Below are 27,267 nucleotides of genomic sequence, written 5' to 3'. Positions count from 1 at the left end.
CTGCCAACCCATAAGTATCATACAGGGTGTGCCATAAAAATGGGTCTTTTTGTTTTTGTTGGGAGAGTTTCTGTAATGGTGTTGGCAACACTTATTGATTGTCATTTGCATCAGCAATGTACGCCATTTACAGACATAGGTTGCTGGAGCAGAGCTCAACATGCTGTAGCTGTGAGGGCATTTTATAAAAATTGTGACTCTGTTGTCTCTGTGAGACAAGAATATCAGCGTTATTTTAATCTTGGGAGGCATGATCCTATTCCATCGGCCAATACAATCAGGATGTGGGTGGAGATCGATCTTAGAAGCTATGGGAAGTGCATTGACGCAGAAACATTCCTATTAATGTGCAGTGGGTGATTTCAGTCGCAGATTATTCGAGTGTCGACGACGAAATGGTGGTCACATGCAGGACAAATTTAAAATATGATCGCGACTGTGCATATTTCTCACATGGCAATGTGTAAGGATGGAGTTGATGTGTTTGTATTTTTAAAAAAATAAAATGTAGTATTAGTTTCATTGCATTAAAAAAGCCCATTTTTATGCCACACCCTTTATTTATTTTACAATTTGTTGTATGTTCAAAACATAAGAAAACACAGTTTGTTTCATATGGTTTATGTTTCACATCCAGGAACTATTTCATACATCAGTTCGGCCATTCAGCCTATGGAATTTGAACAATACAAATGTTCATAGTCTTGGAATGCTCAATTGCATTCACATCATGAAATGTACACCTGAATATCACACCTCTGGCTGATTTCACTGAAGAAACAAATGAAATCCTGCATGGCATCTTTTCACAGTTGATGTACACATGTGCAGCCACTATTTTAAATGCTGTAAACACCTCACAAATTCTTAATTCATTCTCTTGCTTTCTCCTATGCATGCTAATGTGATTCTTAATGTTAGTGGTTGCATAGAGCCATCATCCTCCATGAAGTGTCGAAATGAATGTAATATTGTCTCTATCTTGCAACTCATATTCCAACTGTCCCTGAAGAACGAAAATAAATGTGATCATTATAGATAGAAACATTATTTGTATTTAACAACTAAAAAGGCCCTATTTACAATATTAATAACAATAAAATGCATACCTTCATAACTTGTTAGTTTTCAAATGTATTGTAGGTGAAATTTAGTCACAAAATTGGTAAATGTTATTGCTCTACAGAAGTTTAGTGTTCTTTTTTTACAAGTTAATTTATCTATATCCCTAACATTTTGCTCCTAGTAATAATATCACGTCAAAATAACCATTCACATCAAAAAGCCACTACCGTTCAGAGAACAAATACGTACTTGGAGGACATGAATAACTTTCCTTAGTAAGCATGAATCTGTGATGCATGACTGCATACATATATGATACAAAATGATGGTTTTTGAGGGCTTGTAGGATCGAAACAAGGTCTTAATGACCAAAACAGTACCAAGAAAAGCTGTCCATCTCAATGTTATCTACATGCTGTGAACATTTGTGTATGTGTGCGATAGAGAAACATTCCATTTACAATGTTCAGATAGAATAATTATGAATATAAATAAATTTTTTATCATACTAAACTTAATTCTTACCAGCAATTCCCAATCAGCATCATTTACCAGTACCAGAATACCTGGCCTCCTGTGTAGAAACAAGAAAAGAAAATACAAATTATGAATTTGTATCTGTGAAAGCATTTGAAATTACAGAGTTGAATTGAACACCAAAAAATACTTAATAATAATTAATTCTGTGTAAAATAAATGAAATAAGAGTATTATATCAAGAATAAAATAACGCAGGTGAGTCAGATGATCATGAAAAACTGAAAATATGTAAGCTAGCAAACAATGTTACTGAAATGACAAGACAGCATTCCATTTAATTGACGACAATTGAGTAATCACGGAGTATATAACATTGAGCTCCTGCAACTTTTCATAAAAAAACATAACCTGGTTGTTAAATTCAGAAGTTGCACGTTATGTACATATTTCTTTGTTCCCAATGACAAGGCACCAGAAAAGTACTAATCTTTTGTTTGCAAATGCCATGGCCGAGGAAATAGTGATTTCTCTGTAACTTGTGGTTTATATTCAAACTGAAGCAGTGTTTTCAAGGGCATGCCTTGCTTGACCCACCACCCCACACAATACAAGTCTTAACTAGGGAACGGAACTTTAGGTAAATAAATGTTTTTTCTGCGATAAGATAGACCCCCTCGTTTTTGCCAAAATTCTGATCATAGCCTTATATGTCAACACAGCAAATTTTATTTGACATAAAAACACAAATTTTCCAGTTTTCAGTATTTGAATACATATTTTGCAAATTTTCATTTTAAATACATAAAATAGCTCATTGACTTCAGCTACCTCGAAATCCTCGAAGGAAAAATGTTTATTCTCCGCACTTCTTTCATATCAAGAGTGTTAGGTTTGTTTTGTCTTTGAACACGCTCGCTGGCAGACTTCTGGTGCCTCGCCTACAATCCTATTGGGGGAAAAAAATTACCCCCACTTTCAAATATGCAAGAATTGTTTCTTGTGACGTGGAGCGATCTTTCTCACAATATACGATGCTTTTTAGAGATAATTGTCACAGATTTACAATGGAGAATTTGGAAAAAACTATTTTGATCCAGTGCAACTTTTCTAAAAAATAGCTCACTAAGAGGTAAGCATTTAGAAACTGATTTCAGGTGTTAAAAATACATGTAATATTTTGTTTTTGTTACCAAATGTTTTTTTTTTATTTTTGTCACATATTTTCCTGTTTTTATCACATATTTTCAACATTTATGACAGATAAAAAAATAAAGATTCCCGAGTTTTTTAGCACATAAAGTTCCGTTCCCTAGTCATAACAGGCATGCATTTTCAACAGAAAATCTGGAAATATTGTTCATTGTAATCAACAGAATGCAACAAGTAACTAAGGTCCTGATCTCACTGGTGAGTATCCTATTTGTTTGACAGAATTTTGAATGAAAATATATTTGACTTCTAGCAACATATTCCTGCTGTTTTTAGAACATAAAAAACTAAATCTGAAACCAAGAAATTCACCATGTTGGCAATACATCTTAACAAGCTTTCCCTCTTCCCTACAACATGTATTTTATGCATGTTTCCCTATCCAGATTCAGCTGATCTCCATGGTGGAGTGCGGCGACGCCAGGGAATAAGGGTTTGAATCACGGCCTGGGCATGGGTATTCTTTGTGAGTGTTCATTCATCAGTTTCATCACTCATCCTTGCGATTAGCCACAAGAGGCAGGAAAGCGAAATAAAATAAACAAAACCAATCAATGAAACAACCTATCCATATTGATTTTAGATGAAACTGGAAACTCAGTGTAACATGAAAACTGCCTGGTTAAATTTCACGATGATATGACATTGGCTCAAGCATTTGTTTTACTCAGTTTTGAAGGGTGTGCCAAAATGTCCCATAATATTTACTCATTTCATCCATAGGAAAAATTTAATTCAGAATTATTTATGTGCAATGGTCCACCTGTTCCTAATCTGTTTATATACAGTAGTTAAAATTTTGAAATAGAATTATCTGCTACAGATATTTTGGGTTTTTATCAACCCACTGTACTGAATGGTAAACAATGATATGAATAGTAAAATCATACAGATACACATTCTGATTACAGTAGCAATTGTGTGTTTAATGGGAAAAAGACTATACCAAATGCTATAAAAGTGATGATTATTAAGAATGTTTAGGACATAATATGTAAGTGGGTAAATATTGCAAAAGTTTTGGTCACAATTTCTTTTCATTGGTGTTATTACTTACACAGTGCCATCTTGAATAAACAATTCTGGTCTCTCTTTTAACAAGTTATCCTTTATCCAGAATAGAAGTTTTTTCACTGTCCCTTGAAAAAAAAAACATGACTTGTAATTCTAATCAATCTACTTAGGGAAGCATATAATATAAAGAATAAGGACAAATATGTTGTTATTAGTACCATTCTATTAAAATATCATATTTTCTTGGGAAAATGAAAGAAAACAAAAAAGTAAATATCCTTTTTGGGAAACCCACACTTCCCTGCAAGCACATGAGTAAATTTTCCCCACACATGTAGCTTTTGCACATATATGCAGGGCTTGAAATGGACCAGAATGGTTCGTGAATATCTGGAACCTTCCCGTTCAGTTTCGTTACTATCGTAATAGCAGACAAAAACATACAACAGCATGTTAAAGCGTTTCATTTCGTAAATATATACATACATACACGTGGGTTGGAGATGGCAACGATGCTGTATATATGCCATGAAACGGAACCGGTGCTTCTCGCTTATGCCACATGTTAGTTTGATACCTAACCTACCTCCCAGTAAACTCTTCCTTCCAACACTAGGCACATGCACAGTGACGAGAGAAATAGAGTATCATTCGAGTTGGCGGTCTAAAGTTGTATAGTCACAACAATGTTTTCGAAGCAGGAACAGCGAAGTTGGTTAAATATTGAATGTGGCCATGACCGTACAACACGAAGTGTCATCAAGGTCTTCATGAGGCATGCAGGGAATCTGGGTTGCCTGCAACCTACACTATCTGCTGAATCCTCCCATCTTTTTGCAGGACAATGCTCGGGTGCATTGTGACTGATTTTGTTAGCTTGATGTGGCTGGCAGGTCCTCTACCTTCCCCATTACTCCCTACACGTAGGTGCCTGTGACTTTCATTTGATCTCTAAGATGAACGGCATTCACTTCCGAACTGTTCCAGTGCTTCTTCAGGCAATAGACTGCTCCATTCAAACCATTAAACAGGTACTGCTACAGGTATAAGTACTACGACTTCCACATTGCTGGCAACGGGTTGTACACAATGCTGGTGACTACATCAAAGAGCTGTAAAAGTTTCACAGAGGTCTCTCTTTTGCATCATTCATAAATAAATAGTTGCCACTATTAAATCTCCAACCCACGCATATACAGAGCATTCCCTGACATTCGCTACGAGACTCGGTGGCAAGCAGGCCGGCATCAGCGATTGTCTTTCCCGGTGAACGGGTCCATGACAGTTGCAAGCTACAGTCTGTTTTTCTCGCTCTCCCTGCCTTCGCTGGCTTTCCCTTTCTGTTGACCTTGCACACTGACCCCAGTATAATCCTCCCTCGGAAGTTGTGTTGTGTCGTGTCCGTGTGTTGAAGATTGTGGCTTAATATGGCACCACAAAGTTTACATTACAACAAAGGATTTATCTTGTCGAGTGTTTCTTCGGAAAGAGGAATTGTGGAGAAGTGCGACGACGTTTTGCAACGAAATTTCCTCGTAAAAAAGTTTACAGTAACAGGGTCAGTTCTGAATAAAAGTGGAAAGAAAAACCCACGTGTACTTCCTGATGAAAAACTCGATGAGATAGAACAAAGCTTGGAACAATCTCTGAAATCTATCCACCGTCTCTCACAAGAAACATGTTTCAAAAACCCTCTAGGGTTTTGTCAGCATGTGATTTTTATTTATGGGGAAATATAAAAAATAAAGTATACAAAGACAATCCGCACACCATCCGTGAGTTAAAAGAGAGTATTGTACGAGAAATTGGGAGAATTACAGTAGACGAACTTGCACGTGTATATGCCAATTTCCTTCGGAGATGCCAGGAATATGTTGAGGCAGAGGGACATCATTTTCAACACCTTCTGCAGTCAAGGTTAGTACACAATATGAAAACTGTAATTTTAATAGTTGCGGACCCCGTTTGCCAGGAAAGACAAGCACTGACGCCGGGCCGCTTACCCCCGATTCTTGTACCGAATATCAGGGAATGCTCTGTAGTTGAGAGTCACAATAATCCTCTAAAATCTAAGTACTTTTCATTTGCCTCTATAGTAAATGCGTTTTTCAATTTGATGAACATCTGAGCAGCAAATTTACTGTTAGGTAAAGTATAGAAGACATGATTCATACTTACATGGATCCTTGTCTGCATTCAATGTAACATCATGTTTTTTGATTTTGTCAAATAACAGTTCTGCTCCTCCACTATAAGAAATAAACTTTTTAATGAAAAAAAAATATGGCAGGGAAGAAATTTTTTATTTTCACATGACAGTGATATACACCCTAAGAATGGAACACCTTATGGTCAAAGATGTGTGTACCCAAACTGTCTTTCTGGTTTACATAATTTATGAGAGAGTTGAAGCAAACCAAGAACAAAGATGATACCACCGCTGTGAATACAAAACCATCGTGTTTTGAATGCAGCAAGTAAAACAATAGTGAATGAAAGCAATTCCTGAATATGACTACTAGGTCCAGAGTCTAAATTATGGCTTAGCACTTCGAGCAACAAAAATATTTTGATGACAATGGCATGATAGTGTATAAATAATTATGTTATGTTATGACAATTACTTTTGTCACCAGTCTTTTTTGTAGCTTGTGAGTGTATTTTAGAAATTCATAAATACTGTAACAACTTTCTGTAGCCAGTTGTGCTTTTTGGCTTTTCTTGGATTTTCGGTTCTAAACGGCGAGGGTAGGAAAACAATACAGAGTTGTGGAATTTTTGACACCAAGGGTGACTTTTACTTGTCCAGCGATAGGAAGAACGTCCAAGTTGCCGACCAAGGGGGAGTTCTTTCGCAACACGTGTGAAGACTGCTCTGTTTTTTCTTTGCCCCCAAACCCCCCAAGTGGACAACAAGGCTGGAAGAAGGACCACTGTCCAGCATTTTTCTAGGCTAACGAACTTCGAGGCGGTTGATTTTTGAAGTTTCAAGATTTCCTTAAATACCCCTGGACTCCAGAGGACCGACACAGTTTAGCGCCATAACCAGACCGAACACCATCTCCCCGTCACTTTGCGTGCGATACGGAACTTTGCTTTGTTTTAATTTTTCGACCGCGTCGTGTTAATTGTCGTGAGTGTGTGATGGCAGTGGCAGGAATTGAGGCCGTGTTAATTACGTGTTTCACGTGCTCCAGTTGTGTTTTTCCCCTTTTTGTAAGGAGGCACAGTGAATAAACATGGGTGGCTGAAAACTACGAGAGGGTCCCTCGGGTTTCCGATTACTGCTGCCATGAAGCCAAGAGAAGAAGCCACGACTGCTTAACTATGCGACGCCTTAAGTCAAAAGAACCGCACCACGATGCTTGCATAACGGCGTCTGAGATGAAAGCCACGCCACAGCGACAACTCGCATTGCCAAAACAGGTGAGAGACAGTACGACAACGGTGAGACGGATGCTACGCCGAGAAAAGAAGAGATAAAGAGAGAGATGAAACGACATCAGCCCTTAGACGACCCAACGCCCTGCGTATCGCCTAACGGCCATTGAAGCCACGATCGGATGCAACGCCCCGAGCAGACAGATGGAAGCGAGGTGCTTTTTCCACCCATCTTCGTCGCTGCGATGGAAAGGAAGAAAAATGAATGTTACGTCGAAGTTGAAGAGACAGTTTTCGCCCACCAGGAGAGCAGACTAGCATAGCCACGAGTGTCGTTGGGATGCCGCAACGAGGACTGTTGACATCAGCGAGGACCACGCCGCCATTGAGTCGGTATAGTATTCGCCAGTTATCTCTTTATGTGTGAGAGTGAACATTTGTCCACCTACGTCGCCACTGTTCGTCATAAGACAAAGCGAGATGAAATCGAACAACGTTGCCTGCAATTAGTAATTATTTTGACCAATCCAATCAAAAGTACCATAAATCTTCAAAATTAAGAACCTATTTCGCTCACTCTTCGAAATTATATAAATGTAAAAGACCTATGATATGTTATTGTTTTTCCTATCCTCGTGCCAAGTATTTATATGATTAATTATAGGTTTGTTTTAACTTTGACCTTGCTCTTTGATATATATATGTAGTAAAAAACTAGGTACTAAATAGTATAGCCGACTTAATCATTTTTAATATATCCTAGTTTATATTACAGTCGTTTTTATTATCAGCAATTGTGTACTTGTAATCAAGTTAATTTCCTCTTGTCATTCATTTGGTGTATGCTTATTCTTTTTGCATAGTAGTGCCTCAACAAGTGTAATGTCAATTATTATTTACTTTTGGAAACTATGATGCCTAGCTAATCGCATCTCGTATGTGACAGAGCGCAGACCGCGCGTATTTACATTGAAAGCAAGCCTAAGGAGCTAATAGAAATCTCAAATGTTCGAAGGTACACGGGAGATAAACCAAAGAGGCAATTAGATATTTTATCATGTAATTGTATCTTGTGTTCACCCCTGCAGCGTGAGTGTGTGAGTGCATGGTTGAATGAGAGTGAGGGGATATGTAATGTGTTATATTATCATTGTTGTGTTTATTTTACCGAATACACATATATATTCGATATCCTAGAGGTGTTCTTGATTCATTTATATATAGGTATAGATGTATATCCTCGTATGGTCGACATTTTTGGTTTTAGTCCTGAGTTTGAAGCTGTATAGCTTGTCTCCATTGACCAGAAGGGTTATAGTTTTCTATTATTACAACAATTATTATTATTATTATTGTTATAAATGAATAACAGCACCACTTTATGCACGACGTGGCTTACTGCCGGAGGTGTAAATAACTGACACGAACCTGGAATTAAACCGTTAGCTGGTGGTAGGATTCGTGTTTCCTTAACCGGAGACGCAAACCAAGGGCCGACGACCGTCCAATCGGGCGGCCGAGGAACCCTGAACCAACGGACCAGCAGTAGAGTTGTTTGGCACCTCGAACTGGGGACTTCGGTCTCCCGGACTAAGTGTTAAAACCCAGGACCCGTTACAATGTAGCCTACAAGGAAGCCATTCCAGAAGATGTTATAGAGATATAACTAGAACCCGGATTTGTAAGCGAAATGCATATTCTTTTCCAGACTTCTAATGGTAAGAAGAAAGGTTATACTTTGTATTACATATCTTGATGAGCTATTTAAGGTTGAAAGTGCTTATAAATGCTTATTTTATGATTTTGGTTTAAAATAGCATATTTTACCCAAATCTGTCATATTTCAATACTATTTCAATCACACAACGGCATTGGGATGACAAGATCAATGCTTCTAAATAGCCGCACAGGAGAAACGGCATCCAAAATCATTTTTCCAAATTACCTGATATTATAACACAGTTCGAAGCGAAATAATCCATGGCAACATTCACTTTCTCTCATTGATGACATTTCAGTAACGTTGTCTTCAGAAACTCACGGTGTTGCTAAAATTGTGCCCGAGAAGCACAGTCAGGTATTACTGAAAAATCCCGGTTACAAAACACTGTGTCAAATTTATAAAAAGATTTCTGGTGAAGAAACAGACATTGAAGGGGAAATCACCGAAGAAGAACTGTGGTGTTTTTCACATGCACCTGTGATATCATGCTACGTGGAAAGAACATTTTCACTGTACAAATCATTCTTCACTGAGAGACACAGGAGCTTCACACAAGAAAATCTCAGGATGACCTTCCTTACGTACTGTGTAACAGCTTTGAATAAGATAAGAGATCGGTAAATATGTGATATCGCCCGAACGGATTTCTTTAAATTTACAGGAGAAACTACTTACTGAAATCAGTTTCTGTAGAATTGTCGAAGTTCTTCGAGGTATTTTCTTTCGCAGAAACTGAAAACTTCACCATAGAATGCTGCAGAACAAGAAATAATCACTTTTTATGTAAGGAAATTGCATTTTATGTAAAGCGACATTATGCTGTTGTATCCATTATGTACCTGCAGATGGCGCGAGCATCTAAATTCACGTGGTCTCACCAGTGTTTCCAAACATGCCTTTTTTCTTTTTTAAAAAATATGCTTACAATGGTCTGTGGGGCTATCTGTCGTCAATGGTTTGTGGGGCTATCGTGAATGGTTTTTTGGGGCTATCCGTCAATGGTTTGTGATGACATAATGAACACGAAAGTAGGTATTTTTCAGTGAAGAAGGTTGAAACACTGCATACCCACTCCAAATCGACAAAACACAAGTACGATGGACGATGATCCATGACGAGTGCACGCCATATTGTCTGTTGCGGAACAAGGAAGACAAATAATGACTCTTAATATGAAAAGTTGACACTATTTTATTGAAAAAGACATAACTTCACCTTAATCTTCCGCAATGCAGAATAGGTAAGTATCAATGCTAAAATTAACGAAATAAATGAGTGAGAGGTGTTCAGGCGATATCACATAATTACCAAGAAATCTGATAAACAAATGTTTCTTCAGATTTTCCTGTATTTGTTTATGCGGTAAATTTCTCGTATCGGACAAACGGATTTCTTCAAATTTAGGCTACAGAAGAAATTACTTACCGAATGCAGTTTCTTTAGACTTGTGGAAGTTCGGGGAAGTGTTTTCTCGCATCGTTCATTGAATTTTGCCGGTAAATCATCTATTTTTTGATATAGATGTGTGAGCGATGCACGAAAGCTCTTGCATCCATTTACTTCCAGGTGGATGTAGCCTGTGTGTGATGACGTAATCCCGGTCAGTGTTTCCAAACATGTGTTTTTGTAACTGAAGAAGGTACGTTTCCGCAAATGGTTTGTGGGGCTATGTGTCAATGGTTCGTGGGGCTATGCGAGAATGGTGTGTGGGGCTATGCATATTTTTTCGAAACCAATTTTTCACTATTGTAACCTATAGTGACCCTACCTAACCTAACCTTAGCGGAAATGGTTCGTGGGGTATGTATGAATGGTTCGTGGGGCTATGCGTCAATGGTTTGTAGGGCTACGTAGGTATTCTTGGGTGCAGTGGGGTGGAAACACTGCATGCCGAGTACGGTAGTGAAACTGTGACCGCCATTTTGCGTGTTACCGAAGGCAAAAAGAAACGAAGAAAACTCACTCGATATGTCGCAAATATAGCTTATTTCCGTGAAATAAGCGAAATGCCACCTTCAGCAATGTTTCTCAATGCAGAATACATAAGTACGAATATTCAAATTAAATGAACTAGCAAATTTCAGCCGTTTGTGCGATACGAGAAATTTACCATTTATGCTTATTAACTTGCTTATTTTACTGTTTGATTGTGCTTATAAATCAGGGCCCCTAGATATAACCTTTCATGTAAATAATCTTCCACAGTCCACACATGACAATTTCTTGGAGGACATTCTCTCGCCAAGTGATATATTTTCCAATAGCTACAAACGTCTTCGGCACTTTGGTGCTATGAAGCAACATATTATCAATCATGATTTGAAGCCTTGTACTAAACTTTATCATTACTCTTTGCAAAATAATATCTTTGCCAGCGCATATAATAACAATATAAATGTATGTATGTATGTAACATGTATTAGTTTGAACTGCATCTTGGATGTAACCAATATCACACAATGAACTAACCCTCAATCATTATAATATATATTTAAGCAATCTACTCTCACTTCATACAAGGAAGAATTTTAAATTGAATTTCCCCGCGGAAAATATCCAATTGTACCGTCTGCACTTACGACCAAACGTTATATTGACACTTTAGGATTGATGTAAAATATTTTAAGCCGAATTCATGAAACTCGTTATTAACCACATACCCAAACTCGACCATAATTCTTAACATATTTTCGCTCTCCGCCATATTTTGTTTTGGTTTGGTTTAGCTAGCAGCGTTGCCAGAGACTTTCAGACGACGCGGGTACTTCACGTCCAGATCCCGAACTACTCCAAACACACGAGATACATAAATATTACCAAACAGAAATTTGTTTATTCTCTTTGTTTTACTTGAAATAAAACGTCAAACAAGCTGCTGACAACATGGAAAGAGTGAACAATATTTGTGCCACAATACAGGAAATTTTAAGCTCGAAAAGGGACTTTTTCGTCATCTGTAGGGAAAATTTCAATTGAAACCACAAACCAGGAACAACACTGTCTGTACTCTTGGTAGGTAAACTACACTTAATGTTTCTGTTTTGCTTGAAGGAAAGACTATTATTTAGTATTGGTGTTTTGCTTTGATAAACATGGAACCAGCGAATAATTGTAACATAAGCATTAACGATGCGAAAAAATCATTTCAGGAAATGATGCGGAATTTGAACGGTGGTGATACAGAGAAATTCCTGCTTTGGATCCAAGATAATTGGCTAGAGGGACGAGTAATGCATGAGGAGCCTTTGCAAGGAGACATAATTTTGAAAGATATCGCTGAAAAAATCAGAAAACAACTACCCATGGAAGCAATCTTTCCTTCAGAAGCCATAATTTCTCCAGCAGCTGGAGAGAATTCGGATTGTATTAGAACGCATACAATTCACGTTGATGCATTTTTATACGACGATGATTTGGTTGATGAATTATGTGAAGAAGGAAAACTCTCCAAAAATTATTGTAGAAAGTGTGGATCTAAGGATACAGAACCCTTAATTTACATCTCTCATTCAGCTTCAAGGGAAAGGCTACGTTATATTTTCAAAGTACTTTTACCATCTCTGGAAGGAAAAACTGTCGTTGATGTTGGTTCTAGGCTTGGAGCTGTTCTTTATGGTGCATATTTTTATAGTATGGCATCCAAAATAATAGGTATAGAAATGAATACCGATCTATGTAAACTCCAGAGAAATGTTATACAGAATTATAATTTAGATAACAGAATTCAAATCGTGGAAAACGATGTAAGAAACTGCATGCACATAGTAGAGGAAGCTGATGTAGTTGTGTTAAATAACTCATTTGAGTTTTTCATGCCAATCCATGAGCAAGCTACGCTTTGGCAATTTTTAAAACTGCATGTAAAGCATGGTGCAATACTGGTAACTGTACCTTCATTAGAAATTTCTCTACAAAATCTAGACACTGGAATTCTTTTATCGAAATGGGTGAAAGAAATGCCCCCGTGCAGTACTGAAGATTTGGGAATCTCAGATTGGGAAAGTGAAATGACTGATGTGAAGCTTTATAGAGTGGTATAAGAAGGTATGTTGTTTTTCTTCTTTTCTGGTGGGTGCATACAGCCAGTGGGATGAGATTGTAAAATGCATCCTTCTTGCTACCAGGTGATGGTATACTTTGTTCAAATGTTAAAACAGTGACGACCTCTATTTTTACAAAGCATGGCCTAGGATTCTGGAAACATTGCAGGTTTTATTTTTGTTACATTTAGATTATCAAAGTTTGATTATTTAGATACTGTAATATTTTATTTTTGTACATTAGAATCTTTTTTTGACCAACCTCGTGTTTCAATGAAATTTCTGTTGTGTTATTGAACAGGTGAGTTTTTGGAGAAGCTTTTTACAGCTAATGTCACCATTTTAATAATAATAATACCTTTAATGACCAGGTAAAACTCTGGTTGTGCTGAAAACACTTCATTTTCCCTCATGAACGGTTTTCAAGTTTGGCCTTGAATTATTGATGGCCAGCTCCTTGAAGGATATCAATACAGTAGTATATGGCAGAGTCATGTTACAAATAAGAAACGAGTCAATGTTCACAAAAAGGACAGTAACAATGCTCAAAAAAACAAAAAAAAAACAATAAATATGCTCTGTCAAATGTAACTCATGTGGCATGCAGCGTAATAATTGAATCTAGTGTGGCGTGAGTTGCATATAACTCGTGCACATAAAATAATTAAAAATAACAATTTTTCATCTAATCATCAAGAAACATGTTTCTTTCAACGTTTTTATTATTATCCTTGTAATAAAACATGGTGGCCCCAGAGATTTTTCTTCTATTGTGCCAGTCAATGCATTAATAATGGTAATAAGATTTCTCTACACTAAATTTCTAAGTGAGAGTATTAGAAAGGGTAACTGGTGCCCCGTATGCACACCTGTGTGTTCTTAATATTGCAATTGGGCCCATACATGTTTACCGTGTTACTATTTATGCATTTGGAGTAGTGTATGAGAGGTTTGTTAGCTTTAGTTTTTCAATACTTTCCTTAATCACCTACACATATATGGTATAGCTTTTCCATGTGAAAAAGCTACAACTTATGAGTGTGGTCACATTTGTGATATTATCCATTACTACAAAATAATACTTTTTGCATCTTTAAAATGCACAAATTAGTTTCTATGTTCAGATTTACACAATCATTTCCAGTTTGCTAAATGCATTCGGTAAATATGCGATATCGCCCGAACACCTCTCACTCGTTTATTTCGTTAATTTTAGCATTGATACTTACCTATTCTGCATCGCGGAAGATTCTTTAAGGTGAAGTTATGCCCTTTTCCATAAAATAGTGTCAACTTTTCATATTACGAGTCATTATTTGTATTCCTTGTTCCGCTTGGATAACAGACAATATGGCGTGCACTCGTCATGGATCATCACGAGTCGTGCTTGTGTTTTGTCGATTTGGAGTGGGTATGCAGTGCGTCAACCTTCTTCACCGAAAAATACCTACTTTCGTGTTCATTATGTAATCACAAACCATTGACGGATAGCCCCCAAAAAACATTCACGATAGCCCCATAAACCATTGACAGATAGCCTCACAAACCATTGACGGATAGCCCCAAAAACCATTGACGGATAGCCCCAAAAACCATTCACGAAAGCCCCAAAAAACATTCACGATAGCCCCACGGACCATTTCCGGCAAGGTTAGGTTAGGCTGGGTTGGGTTAGGTAAGCATAGTTTAAAAAAAAAATTCTCGTAAGAAAAAGGCACGTTTGGAAACACTGGCGAGTCCGCGTGACTTTTGGCGCTCGCGCCATCTGCAGGTACATAATGGAAACAACGGCATAATGTCAGAAAATGCAAGTTCCTTACATAAAAAGTGATTATTTCTTGTTCTGCAGCATTCTATGGTATAGTTTTCAGTTTCCGCGAAAGAAAATACTTCGAAGAACTTCGACAATGCTACAGAAACTGATTTCTGTAAGTAGTTTCTCCTGTAAATTTGAAGAAATCCGTTCGGGCGATATCGCATATTTACCATGCATTCTTCTTATATCTGTTAAGCTTGCAAAAATCATTACACAATCAGAACTGTGTCCATTATTTCAACAAATAATGTAGTAAAATTCAAGAGGACCAGTTAAATTGTCTGAGAAAATATATTTCCTTTTTCAGAATTAGTTTATTTGATACAGTGTACATAATTTATTTGAAAATATTGATGAGCTGGATTTAAAAAAAATAAATGATCTATTTTAATATTGGAATTAGTTATCAAGGCATAATTTTAAATGTAACCTAGGGTGAGTGCGCCAGTAAATGACCAGTTAAGAACATTTTACCACAACGTTTTTTCTAGGTCAAGGAAAAACAAAATGAATCCAAGCAAGTTGCATGAATGAATTTGTCATAATGTTGGATTCATTGAATGCTATTTTTAAAGTAAATACATACATATCAATATGAAGCAAATAGTTAAAGATTGGTGAATTCCAATCAAACCACTAGTGAATGACCAGCAAAATTCAGTGAATAACTATCTCAGTAACAGTGAATGACCAAAAACATTTTTAATAAAATTTGGAAAAAAGTTACAAGCTGTTTTTGATATATTTTACCATTTTATTATATTGTTCCTTTGTGAGGTTTAAAGTAAACATCATAAAGACCTTTCAGACAGGATATTTGTGGAGCATGAATATGCTCTTAGATGTCGCAATGACGGTACCAAATTTGATCAAGTTTGTTAGCCCATTTCCATTTGTCAGCTTCACAGTTATGCATAACTTCTATTTAAGATTCATCCTCGAATTTACGAATTACTATTCCTGGAAAATATTCACCATCATAACACACAATAAAGTAATCACCAACATTCTGCATAATGCAATTTTCACTGCTTTCACTCTTGTTTTGCACAACAGATAAAGACAGCTCATGTAAGTCTTCAGATTCTGATGCCAAGGACATCTGATCTGAATATGTATTTGTCTTACTATCTTCTTTTTGCCACAGATATTTTTTGATTTCTTCTTAACATCCACTTTCACTTGTTGCTGTTTTCTCCCTCATTGTTTTAGTTCATGATATTCTTTCCATTTCTTTGATGTTATTGCAAATGGTAATCCTTCAGATCTTCTTTTCTTATGTTGGCTATAACAATGTCAGATGGAACTTCCTTTCTTTTCTGACTGCAGTGGTCATTTACTAGAGATGATGTCAAATTGGTATCTAATGTATGACCTCAACCCCTGCTCTCTTACAATGTCATACACAACAGAGAATATGTTATTTTTGAATAGCCTATTATTCTGATTTGATGGTGAAACCATTACACAAATTTCACACAACTTGAGTGTTTCTTGTACACATGATTACAATGTATTAATCCTTACCTTACTAGCAATACCAGGTTCTTCGTCTTATCTGCTGAACTCACACAAGTGTGCTCGTATCCACCATCTTGAACTCCCTACCTTGTGACCTTGACAAACTAATCACAACCTACCCCAGAGAATATGGATTGTAGATGAGTGCAAGGCTATTTCTTATGGGCCCAGTTTCTTGCAAGACTTATTTTGCTTTGTAGTATTTGGGAATGGTCACTCACTGGAGATCGTCATTTACTGGTGCACTCACCCTAGTGTGTTGATGATAGATATCCAAAAGTACATAATTCATTTTCAAGTTCTTATTTTTTACTTCTTGTGGGAACTGTTTAGTGTCATGTCACACATCTATGCAATATTCTACTTCCTTTTGCATATATTTTTGTAAACATATTTATGTGTTGTGCGAGTTACTCAATGTATAATATAATCTATACAAAATTTGTACAAAATAGTCTTACTTACGTGAGTGAGTATAGAATTATGATTGATTTAGTTTATTTTACTTCGCGTTTTGTGCCTCTTGGCTAATTTACGAAGATGGGGATGAGTAATGAAATTGATGAATGGACATTAACAAACAACTAAGCCCGAGCGGGATTCGAACCTGGGACCCTTGATGTTGCAGCAGGATCTGCTAACCACTCGGCCACAGGGTCCAGCATGAGTGAGTATAGAAATTCGAAACTACGTTCCGGGGTTCAACGGCCCCCTTCTTCAGGTTCTTTTTCTTCTAGGCACAAATCATTTTATGCTGCACCAAGAGTGTTAAAAGGTTTGGTTGAAAAACACTTGTTAAAAGCAGGTTACCACTCATTTAGAACCCCCAGTTAAAATTCTTTCTACAATGAGGTTTTATGGAGAACGGGGAACAACGTGTAGCAAGAATTTTAACTGGAGGTTTTAAATGTGTGGTGACCTGTTTTTTACAAGTGTTTTTCAACCAAACCTTTTAACCTAATCCTTCTAAAACTCTTGATGCAGCTTGAAATGATTTGTGCCTAGAAGAAAAATAACCTGAAGAAGGGGGCAGTCGAACCCCGAAACATAGTTTCGAAATTCTGTACTCACGTAAGTAAGACTATTTTGTACAAATTTTGTATAGATTATATATTTTTGTATATTATTACTTGTATATTGATTTTTTAATTGATAGATTAATTGATTTGGTGTTTTAAGTTCACTTTATGCACAGGAAGGCTAATCGGGACTGGACCTACAGTTTTAAAGTAGGATCCGAACCACTATGAGCCTCCATCGAGTATCGAACCCTGGACCCTTTGATTAAAAGGTGATGTTGCTACCACTGCACCATCGGGGAGGCCCTTTTAATTGATAGATGTTGATGTTTTGTATAATATAAAATTTCTTAAACCACAAGACCAAAGTATGGCCTGCGGAAGTAAAATGATCTGTCTTTGAATCTCTTGAGTACTTTTACCCTTTTTTTTCATAAAATCTGGTTATATGTGTACTCAAGTAGTGAAGAAAAACGTGCAATTGATGATGCTATCAAACTTAGCACTTGTAACATAACAAAAACATAAAAAGTTACTATCATCATTAAACCTAACACTCCTAACGATAGTTTCACTAAAGGCTGGTTTTTCAAAGTACAGTTATGGTTCAAGTCAGCAGTAACTGTAAGTTTGCGAAAAATTCTGTTTTTTAATGAACAGTTAGCCCATAACTGGAAGTGTGGTGGTTATTATCTTTACTGCTACTCCTTCTTGTAGTTACCAGCTTTACTGGAAGTTGCAAGGCAACATGGCTGCCTCATGGAGCTAGCAAAGTTCTACACTGGAGAACTTCACCATCAGTTTAAACAAGATATGATCAATAGAAAAGTTAAATTGGTATAGAAGAAGACTTGTTTTGTTCGGCAGAGCTTACCCATGTCCATGTAAAGAGGGGAAATTAAGCAGCGTGGTTTATAGAATTCGATTGACGAGTTTGTGTTGGAGACTTTGTGACAGAGGATATCCGGGTATCAGACACTCCAATCTCGGAGTGTGATTTGGTGCAGTTGTTAAAGGCACCAACTTGCTGAGCCATTGCATTTTATAATATGAGTCCTGGTCCCGGTACTTTTTTGTCAATTTACTACGTGTGTTGCCTTCACTTTATGATTTATTCTTGAATGATCTTACCTCAGAAAAATAGGGTATAAAATTTTAAGATTATTTTTAGTCTTTGTATCTACATATTTTTAGAAGTTGTGCTACGAAGCATGTTCACTCAAATATTTTTTTCTTTAGTTCAACAAACATCCATAGTGATCGTACAAGCTTGCAGTCAAAAGACATGTACAGTATCTACATATTAATAGTGTTTACATCAACAGACAGGAATTATTATTGTTTCGAGTTCTTCATGCTTTTTGTAAAGTATCTAGGTATGCTAGTGCTCCTAGGTATGCTTGTACAGCATTTGACATGCATGTGATTGATCTTTATTAGAAGAAAGCCAAATCTGTACTGCTTGAATCATGAGTAATGGACACGCAGCATTGTTCCAATGCAAAAAAACATGCTTCCGAGGACCAGCCTGTTCAGCATATGTGATTGTAGTTCTACATTTAAACACCAGGCTGTGCCAGTCGATGCAGTTTGAAACTATTCTAAGAGATGGCACGCAGATCGATTCCCCTATTTTCGTGCTTCAGCATTGCCAACCCACTATTTTGAAGAGCAAATGTAGGATTGGCTAGCTGGCATTTACTTTCACATTGAAAAATTTGGTGTTGGTTAAGACTGGTGATTATCTCAAACTGACAGATAGCTAACAGAAAGATTAACTGGACATTGAAAAACCGGCCCTTTTAGTTTCCAGGTCCACATGTTTAATTTACTTTTAATTGATAATAAAGTTTAATATATAAATAAATGATTTATATTGTACATTTTTTACTTTGGTCATTACTTTATATATTAAGGATATACCTGAATCATTCAGGACTTTCATGGAATATTTGGAATTGCAGAATATTGGTTTTGATATTTGTAAATGTTGTTGGCCAAAGTTTGTTTTAAGTGCACCTTATGCTCAAATAGGCTAATGGGATGAGAACTGCTTTGTAACTTGCCGTCACAGGTTTCACTAAATCACTGGGGAGATCTGTAAATTGTATTGGTATCTGAGAACATTCATATCAGTCCATCTGTTCTGTGAAGTAAATACAAAGAAAAAATGTATAATAGATTTTGACAATAGATGAATGTAAATTTGTTTTGGGGAAAACAATTGAATTTCCTTTTACAGTATTTAAGTTATTATTATCAGTTTAATAATATCTTGAATCCAGTGGCGTGTGGTGACATTTAAACTAGGGTACGCAACATGGGCCAACCGTAATTAATTATGGGGGCCAGAACCCCCCCTCCTCCCTGGCCATCATGTTATTCAGAAAATAACTTTTTTCTACAATTTTATAATGGGAAATTTCTCATCCTTGTATCAATATCCAAATGTAACGAGGTAAAATATATGTATGATATTTTATATTCGTAAATATATTCTGATAGTAGCTACGTAAAGTCTAACAATTCAACTTTGATTATTTCCTTCATGCAGTGTGATGAACATTGAACGGGATGGAAATGGCACAATCATTTTCCGTCCTTTCAAATTTCATGTAATAAATTTGATAAATCTCAGTATCCTCTACTATTTCACACCTTTCACAGAGGAAACCAACGAATAAGGCCAGCAATAAAGTTTCACTGTTTTTCTACTCAGTCAATCACTCTGTAGAAATATTTTTTCTTCTCAAAAATCAAAATGCCTAATATACTACTTACCACCCTTCACAACTCCTGCCTGAAACAATTTTTCCAAATCAGGAACAGACCTTCCATTTCGGATTGTTTACACTTTTTTCGTAAATTCCGACAATCCCTTATCCAGTATGTCATCAATAACTCCCGGTCCCCCTATTTTATCACTTCACAGCACCGACAAACAATGTAAATAATATGAACTTAACACTCGCTGCAAATTTCACACGACAGAAGAAAGCAAAAGTCAACCTCTCACGGTACGTTGTGTCCGGTCCTGCTATGCCCGAAAACCACGCATTCTTGTGGACGAATGAATCGGAGTTGCCAGTCGACAAAGTATTTTGTAGAAGGGAGATAATTAAGGACAAGTAGAAAATACGTCAGCATACATCCCAGAACACTTCAAAAGCTAAAGTACCGTACATCACTTTGCAATGTCTGGCGGGAGGGAGGGGGCTCATTCGAATCCCATTGTAAGCATTGTGTTTTATTATGTTTTTCTTTTATCATTCATTCATATCATCGGGTCAACAATCAACACCCATGCTATGGAACTCAAAGGAAATGTTGATCCCGAAAGGAGATAAACAGATACTCTCATACTCTTGAGAATTGTGCGAAACTTGTAAATTGTTCACATATTTTCCCCTCGACACAGTGACAGTCCATTCTAGTCCTCACCTCCCTATACGAAAAAAACAACTTGCTAGTGTAACTTTAACCTCACATAAATATTTTTTATGTGATAGTTTATGCGTATATTAAATATGATCTTCCACCACTACATATTCTTGCCCTCCTGTCTGATTCCTGCATCACTTTTTATAATGTATTTTTATTGCAACCCAACGCGTGGCTGCTAAATGCTAGTAAGCTAAGCATTCCAGAAAAAAATATGTTGACTACTATCAACACTGCATAAGCTGTCAAAATCTTGGGTACCCTCGATGCTTAGAACCGGGAAAGAAGTGAGAGAGAGGGTCAGCGCGGGCAGACCCAAACATGTGGTCTGGGCTGATATGAGCCAATGGGGTTACCTTCCGAATTTCTAGGGTACCAAGCAGAAGAAACAGCGTCTTTCTGTGGAAATCGGCAGGAACGTGGATCGGGTGGGTGCCGAAGTCACAATCGGGATCATTCGGGACTGCCTTCAGGAAGGCAGCAGCGTGTTCATGCGGAAATCTGAATTTCTTGCAGTGGAACTGCTTTCGGAGCGATAATTGTTGAATTTTCATGTTCGGGGAAGACGAAAATATGTTTATTTTTTCTTACTGTGTTGTGGGTACGCAGTGCGTACCTTGCGTATCCTGAATGCACGCCGCTGCTTGAATCTATTAACAGCTTTATGAAATAAATTGATTTTCTGTTTTGCTTTTTCAGTTTGAACAGTCATGTTTTGCTTGGCACAGATTGTTATCAACAAATACAATGGATCCCCATAATGTAACTTATGAAATATAATATGGATGAAGGTGATAAGAAGGAAGCAATAGACAATTGTGATAGTGATATTAAGGTGAAATTGGAGTCTTGTGACATTGAGACTGCTTCCACAACACTGTATGTTGACATATGCATCAAGGAGGAAAGTTGTGCATCTGGATCTAATTGGAATTGGCTGGAACTGGAAGCTAGGAGGTGCCAAGAGGACGAGACATTGCAAGAATCAGTAGATGGAAAATCATTTGAAAAAAGGTAAATATATGTAACATCACTATTTACTCAATTATGTTTAAATTCTTCTATTAACCTTTAGGTGCCCGATCGTCTCGATCGAGATGCTCTTAGGTAACCCTCGGGTGCCCTATCATCTCGATCGAGATGCTTTGTCAAGGTCGTAGTTTTTACATTATAACCACCATTTTTGGCTAGAATTCCGATTTTCTTTTTTCATATTGTTGTTAACACATGTATTTAACAGTAATGATTGTTGCACGTTTTTTTCATGGAAATGGCGGAAAAAAGGTGACCTATTTTGCATCTTTTTTCAAGGGAAAATTTTTACTGTCAAAGGAAGGCTGGCTTTGTTGTTCTAAAGCAATGCATTTCCCTCACCCCTGGAAACTGCATTGGAAGGAAGTTCGTTTATCGGTACCCGAGGTCAAAATTAATGTATTCCGTGCAAGCTTAAGCAGGGGTTGGGGGAGGAGTTGTTGAAACTACGCCGTAAGAATGCAAGTTCAAGGCACGCTGAAGAAAAGCCTTTGTTCTTGAGCACAAGTGTTTCACAAGTGGCTACAAAGGTTACCCTGCATTGTCTAAAAATAGCCTCTGAGCTATAGTCATATCAATGTAACCCTGCATTTTGCCAAAATCCGAAGTTTGAGACAGTAGCACACAGACTTTTCGTTTTGGGGGTACAACTCGCGTTACATTGGTCATATGATAATGATGCAAATATTTTTCTGTTTCTTACATGCCAGCGATAATTTCTATGTGCATGTTGACCTTTTCATGTTTTTTCTTTCGGGGGTCAGGGGGAAACCCCAATTTTCTTTAAAAAAAAATTGGGGGGATTCTTCCCTCCATATATACGCCGAATGTGCATAAATTTTATATCGTCTGAATCTGTGATTCCTATGAACGTCGTCTCCTTCGATACCAGGTGGAGGTACATAGTGGTTTGGATCCCACTTTAAACTGTAAGTCCAGTCCCGATTAGCCTACCTGTGCATAAAGTGAACTTAAAGAAAGAGAAAACAACTCTACTCAGCTTTATATGAACATCATTTTCCCAGTATTATTTTATGTCGCACATTTAAACAGATATATTGAGTGCAACGATGTTCGACGAGAGATCCAGTCTTCTCTGTATACAATAATAACGCACATGTTGTGTACAGCGATTTCATAAGCAAGGGAAACTGAGTGAGGTGCGTACTAGCAATGGCAACGCATAAAAATCCTACTTAAAAAAAAATGCGCATTTCAAGCCTTCACGCCAAATAACATTTTAAAATATATTTCGAGCAAAAACGCATGTAAATTGTGTTATCTCGCAAAATTCACTTAAGCATTGTATTAAGTAATGGTGGTGGTTTCAGCATTTAACGTGTTGCTATACATTCCACCTGAAATATTGCTTTTATATTTTGGTCTGTTACACAGCTGCAACTGTTGTAATAAGCAAGGAGTTGTGGGTTCATTTAGACACAGAAGGACTAAAAACTAATAAATTTTCAATAAATATAATGAGTGAAAGGTAAAAGTATAAAATGCTGTTCATAATTGATTCTGTTGAACCTGTGTCGTGTATCTTTCTTCTCACCACATCTTGCAAAAACTTGCCCAATAAAATATTGGGTTGATGCAAATTTTTGTTGTTCCCTTTTTCGTTACATACCTTTTTCACTGTGCTGACGTAACCCCCAAACACTCTGCCGTGCACTTGACACCTTGGCTTGTCATGAGATGCACCAATTCGTTTCTCCTGGTAGAAATATCTCTTGGCATTGAAACAAAAAAATCACTTCACAGAACCGCTATCACTCAATACTGTGCATATGAACAAACATGTAAACTTGTGAGAGACAGACTGCCAGGACAGATTGCATGTAAGAATTATTATGGCTGTGTGGGTGTTCAGGCAATATTCATGGCAGGAATGTAAATACAGAAGTGACAAAAGAAACTTTTGGCATCTCTACAATGCTTTTCTTTGCGCAACACATTTCCCATGTCAAAGCTGCTTGGACGTGGAATTTAAAGGGCAAGCGGAAACTCTTGGCAACAAAGTTCACTTGCTCTACATGCGTTCTTAGCAACGATGTGAATCGCGCGAGAACCGGTTGCCAAGAAAAACAATTCACAATGTTGTTTTCAATTCGCACAGTGTGAAAGAATGAGATATGGAAATTTGATTTTTATTCCACAGCCATCATTTTGATATGCATTTCATGACCATTGCACTGACCATTTCTGAGATTGCAACATCGTAATTAATCATTAATTGTGGCTAGTACCATTATATTTGGCTGAGATATTTCCACATAACCAAGCTTCAATCACAAAAAAAAAAAAATCGTATAATTACGACGGTTTTACATGATGCTACACACAATTGAATTCGACTATGTAAAAATTACATGAAAAAACTACTTTTAAAAACATTTTTGTCTGAATAGAAAACAGACAGAGTTAAAATCACTTTGTCTTGCTTTTGTCTAAAAGCAGACACTTGCAGCTTTCCAGTGAGGTATATTTGACATTTTTCCTCCCAAGGAGTACAGTTTTACAAGCACGCAAACAGAGGGCTCAATATTTTTGTCACAGATAGTATGCCTACAAGATCATGAAATGAGGAGATGAGTGTTAAAATAAGCACAGGAGCTTTATTAACAAATTAGATGTGAAAAAAAATATAGAAAAATTATGAATCCTAATTTCCTGTGAAATCCATTTTGCCTCCAAAATCTGGATAGTAGATTTTCCAATTCCAGATTTTAAAGTTTCCGGAATCCAGATCCATAGGAACTTCCCACTAACTGTTTTGAGATATTCACTTAACCTAATGACTGGTGCAAACAATGAAATAAATATATCTTGAAGTAACTTTTATGTGAAAAAAACCAGCTGAACACCTTGCTGAAAAAAAATATTGAGGTGTATGTGTTTAGTGCATGGGGGAAGGGGATAGGGTGCTCGAATATCATAGCACCTTTTTTTTATATATATATAGGAAAACGGATTAGTCAGTATCACACACATTAAGAAGACTATTCAGGAAATGAATTTTCTATTATGTTGTACACTATCAGTATTTTATATTGTTACTGTACCAGGTGTGACATTTATTCATATCAATAAATCTCTTTTTTTATTATTTCCGTTCATCTATAACAAGTTATCCACAATAGCTTTTAATGTAAATAATTTGTATATTTAGATTTTCATCTATGTTTATTTTGCCATTGTTATATTTGTATATTTTTTCAGTGTCCATTCTGATGTGTCAAAACAAGGCTCTTCTGGTAAACAACAATCAGTGAACACAGGTAACAAGCGTGCCGACAGGATTGACAGTGATGTTCCTAAAGCAAAAAAGAAATACAAAAGGCGGAAGCAGCAAGTGTGTCAAAGTATCAGCTGTGAGTATTGTCCCAATGTCTTCCAGACTCTCCGCGGTTATAGAGTACATGTGGCGAGTCATATCCGCAACAAACATTTCAAGTGCAGTTTCTGTGGTGAGATTTTCAAGTTGAAGAGTAAATTTATACGACATGAACGCAACCATACTGGAGAGCGCCCATTTGTGTGCGATTTGTGTCAATATGCATTTATAATGAAGGATCAGTTGATCGTCCACATGAGGGTCCACACGAACGAGCGTCCGTATAAATGCAGCCAGTGCGACAAAGCTTTCAAGAAGAGCAGCAACCTTAGACTTCACGAGTTAACTCATGTTAAAAACAAGCCGTACATGTGTGAATACTGTGGGAAATCTTACCGCGATAAAAATGAGTTGGTGATGCATCGCAGGAAACACACCGGTGAAAATCCTTACACCTGTGATATTTGTGGAAAGTCATTCAGAATGAAGAATGTGTTGATGGTTCATACACGGATACATACTGGTGCCAAACCGTATCGCTGTGCCCACTGCAACTCCTCATTTCGGCACAGGTACCAGTTGGAGCAGCACACAAGGGATCACCTTCAGGGGTCAGTTCCAGTGGATAGTCATTCCAGACAAAATGGCAAAAAGTCAAGTGAAGCCAATATGAATATTGACGATTTGCCTGTTGACTTCTCAAACTATCACCATCATCTAGATCCAGTAAGTTGAGAAAGTGGCTGTTTGAGTAATTACATTAGCTAATCTTTTGATTGGGTATATTTAACAATGAGTTGAAAAACATGTAAAAATTTACAAGACTCAATCAAATTGGGTTTTATTAATCTACACACATGCTAAGCAAACATGAAATAAAACTTTTTGAGACTTACCTGTACATTAAATTCTTATCATGCAGTTAATTCACCTATTGTTTCGCTATTACAACCTTGAATGCTAGCTGAATATAACTTATTTCTGTCCCTTGCGGTCGGTGTATAATCAAACAAATGTTCATTCAATATAACTTAGCATTGAATCAAACCTGTCTGTCTGGCATTCTGTACCATTGCCTTAATACTAGGAATGGGCCGATTATGATGTATCAGCATGATTGCAGATACTGGCATTTTGATTCTTCGTGGGGTCTGCACTTTCACAGTGTCTAATTATTCTGGACGTTGTGCAAAATCCGAAGTTTCCATTAATTTAGTACTAATATGTGAAAAACTGTATTTTGTGATTACATAACAGGTATTTTGATGTATTTTCTTTAATATTTTAAAGGAAAACTTATAAATTGGTGCTTATAATTGGAATGGAATACTCTCCACTAATAATCAATATTTGGAACATCTTTTAATTTGTCAAATTTTCAAGCATGAGTATTGACTCAGCCCTATCTAATACTTAAACTGCAGGTTAATCAAGATAAGATGAATTATATGTAATACACACTACTGGGCATATTTGCCGGTTTTTATTGCATGTAAATCCACTCTCCAATAATAAGTTCAGTAATGTGCCACTCTTCTAAAACATCAAGTAATTCCATAATTACAAGGGTAAGTTAAACATAGAACACTGTGCCATGAAGGCACATTTAGGGATCTGTGAGGGTAGGGGCCCATACATTCTTGATCTGTGCAAATTTTGGAGGCGATGTGATCAGCACCACACTTGCCACCTTTAACCCCCCCCCCCCCATCAGGGTTGCCCCCAGTACCCATTTATTTGAGGCTGGGTGAGGCCCAGAGCCACTTTATACAGGGATAAGGTCAGGAAATTTCCAACCTTGGATCACCCACCCCAGGAATTGAACCTGGGTCTCCTGTGTGGCAGTCAGGCACCCTACCGACTAGACCATAATTACGAGGCAAAGCCGATAATTAATTGCACTTTTTTTTTGTAATTATCTTTAGATTGGCTGTACTGTTTTGTGCACACACGTCTTGTACATTTATCATTGCTATAGCACATGCATGACCTTCATCACTCATTTTCTTTTCTCATGGTTGCAGGATAAACATGGCCGCTCCACTGTGTTTTCACCAGAGAAGCACAGTACAGTTTTTTGTGGTGTGAAGGCATGTACCAGGGGGTTGTAATCTAAGGAAGACTTGCATCACAATATGCAAGTATCTGTACTCATGTACAGGTATTTACCACTTCATCAATAGTTACTT

At 37.1% G+C, this 27,267-nt stretch overlaps 2 protein-coding genes across 3 annotated transcripts; one reads left to right on the top strand and one right to left on the bottom strand.

Annotated features, from left to right (window-relative positions):
- Positions 1-319: 319 nt before the first annotated feature.
- Positions 320-11,667, bottom strand: Urm1 (Ubiquitin-related modifier 1). The gene is made up of 5 exons (XM_083135574.1): positions 11,533-11,667; positions 5,947-6,017; positions 3,812-3,893; positions 1,591-1,639; positions 320-1,006 (listed from the first exon to the last, which is right to left on the bottom strand). The coding sequence occupies exons 1-5, from the start codon at positions 11,574-11,576 to the stop codon at positions 938-940; spliced, it is 315 nt and encodes a 104-aa protein (XP_082991700.1). The 5' UTR covers positions 11,577-11,667; the 3' UTR covers positions 320-937.
- Positions 11,668-11,764: 97 nt separating this feature from the next.
- LOC145998876 (uncharacterized) lies at positions 11,765-25,981 on the top strand. 2 transcript variants are annotated; one of them, XM_083135572.1, is made up of 3 exons: positions 11,765-11,884; positions 21,409-21,723; positions 24,964-25,981. In XM_083135572.1, the coding sequence occupies exons 2-3, from the start codon at positions 21,479-21,481 to the stop codon at positions 25,811-25,813; spliced, it is 1,095 nt and encodes a 364-aa protein (XP_082991698.1). In that variant the 5' UTR covers positions 11,765-11,884; positions 21,409-21,478; the 3' UTR covers positions 25,814-25,981. The 2 variants fall into 2 exon arrangements, with proteins under 2 accessions (XP_082991698.1, XP_082991699.1); XM_083135573.1 differs by lacking the exons at positions 11,765-11,884; positions 24,964-25,981 and adding an exon at positions 11,899-12,916 and having other exon boundaries at positions 21,409-21,638.
- The last annotated feature ends 1,286 nt before the right edge of the window (positions 25,982-27,267 follow it).

The sequence above is a fragment of the Lepisma saccharinum genome, chromosome 14 (genome assembly GCF_977018435.1).
Source record: "Lepisma saccharinum chromosome 14, izLepSacc3.1, whole genome shotgun sequence".
NCBI classification, from domain to species: Eukaryota; Metazoa; Arthropoda; class Insecta; order Zygentoma; family Lepismatidae; genus Lepisma; species Lepisma saccharinum.
This window is presented reverse-complemented; position numbering and strand designations above follow the sequence as displayed.

What these genes read in the sequence shown, in the direction of transcription:
- Urm1 (XM_083135574.1), bottom strand. Translation starts at nt 11,576, where the DNA reads ATGGCGGAGAGCGAAAATATGTTAAGAATTATGGTCGAGTTTGG. An exon ending in GAATGCAGACAAGGATCCAT is followed by an intron (nt 3,894 to 5,946) that starts GTAAGTATGAAT and finishes TTTTTTTTCAAG; the next exon opens with GGACAGTGAAAAAACTTCTA. An exon ending in TTTATTCAAGATGGCACTGT is followed by an intron (nt 1,640 to 3,811) that starts GTAAGTAATAAC and finishes GTTTCTACACAG; the next exon opens with GAGGCCAGGTATTCTGGTAC.
- LOC145998876 (XM_083135572.1), top strand. Translation starts at nt 21,479, where the DNA reads ATGAAATATAATATGGATGAAGGTGATAAGAAGGAAGCAATAGACAAT. An exon ending in GGAAAATCATTTGAAAAAAG is followed by an intron (nt 21,724 to 24,963) that starts GTAAATATATGT and finishes ATATTTTTTCAG; the next exon opens with TGTCCATTCTGATGTGTCAA.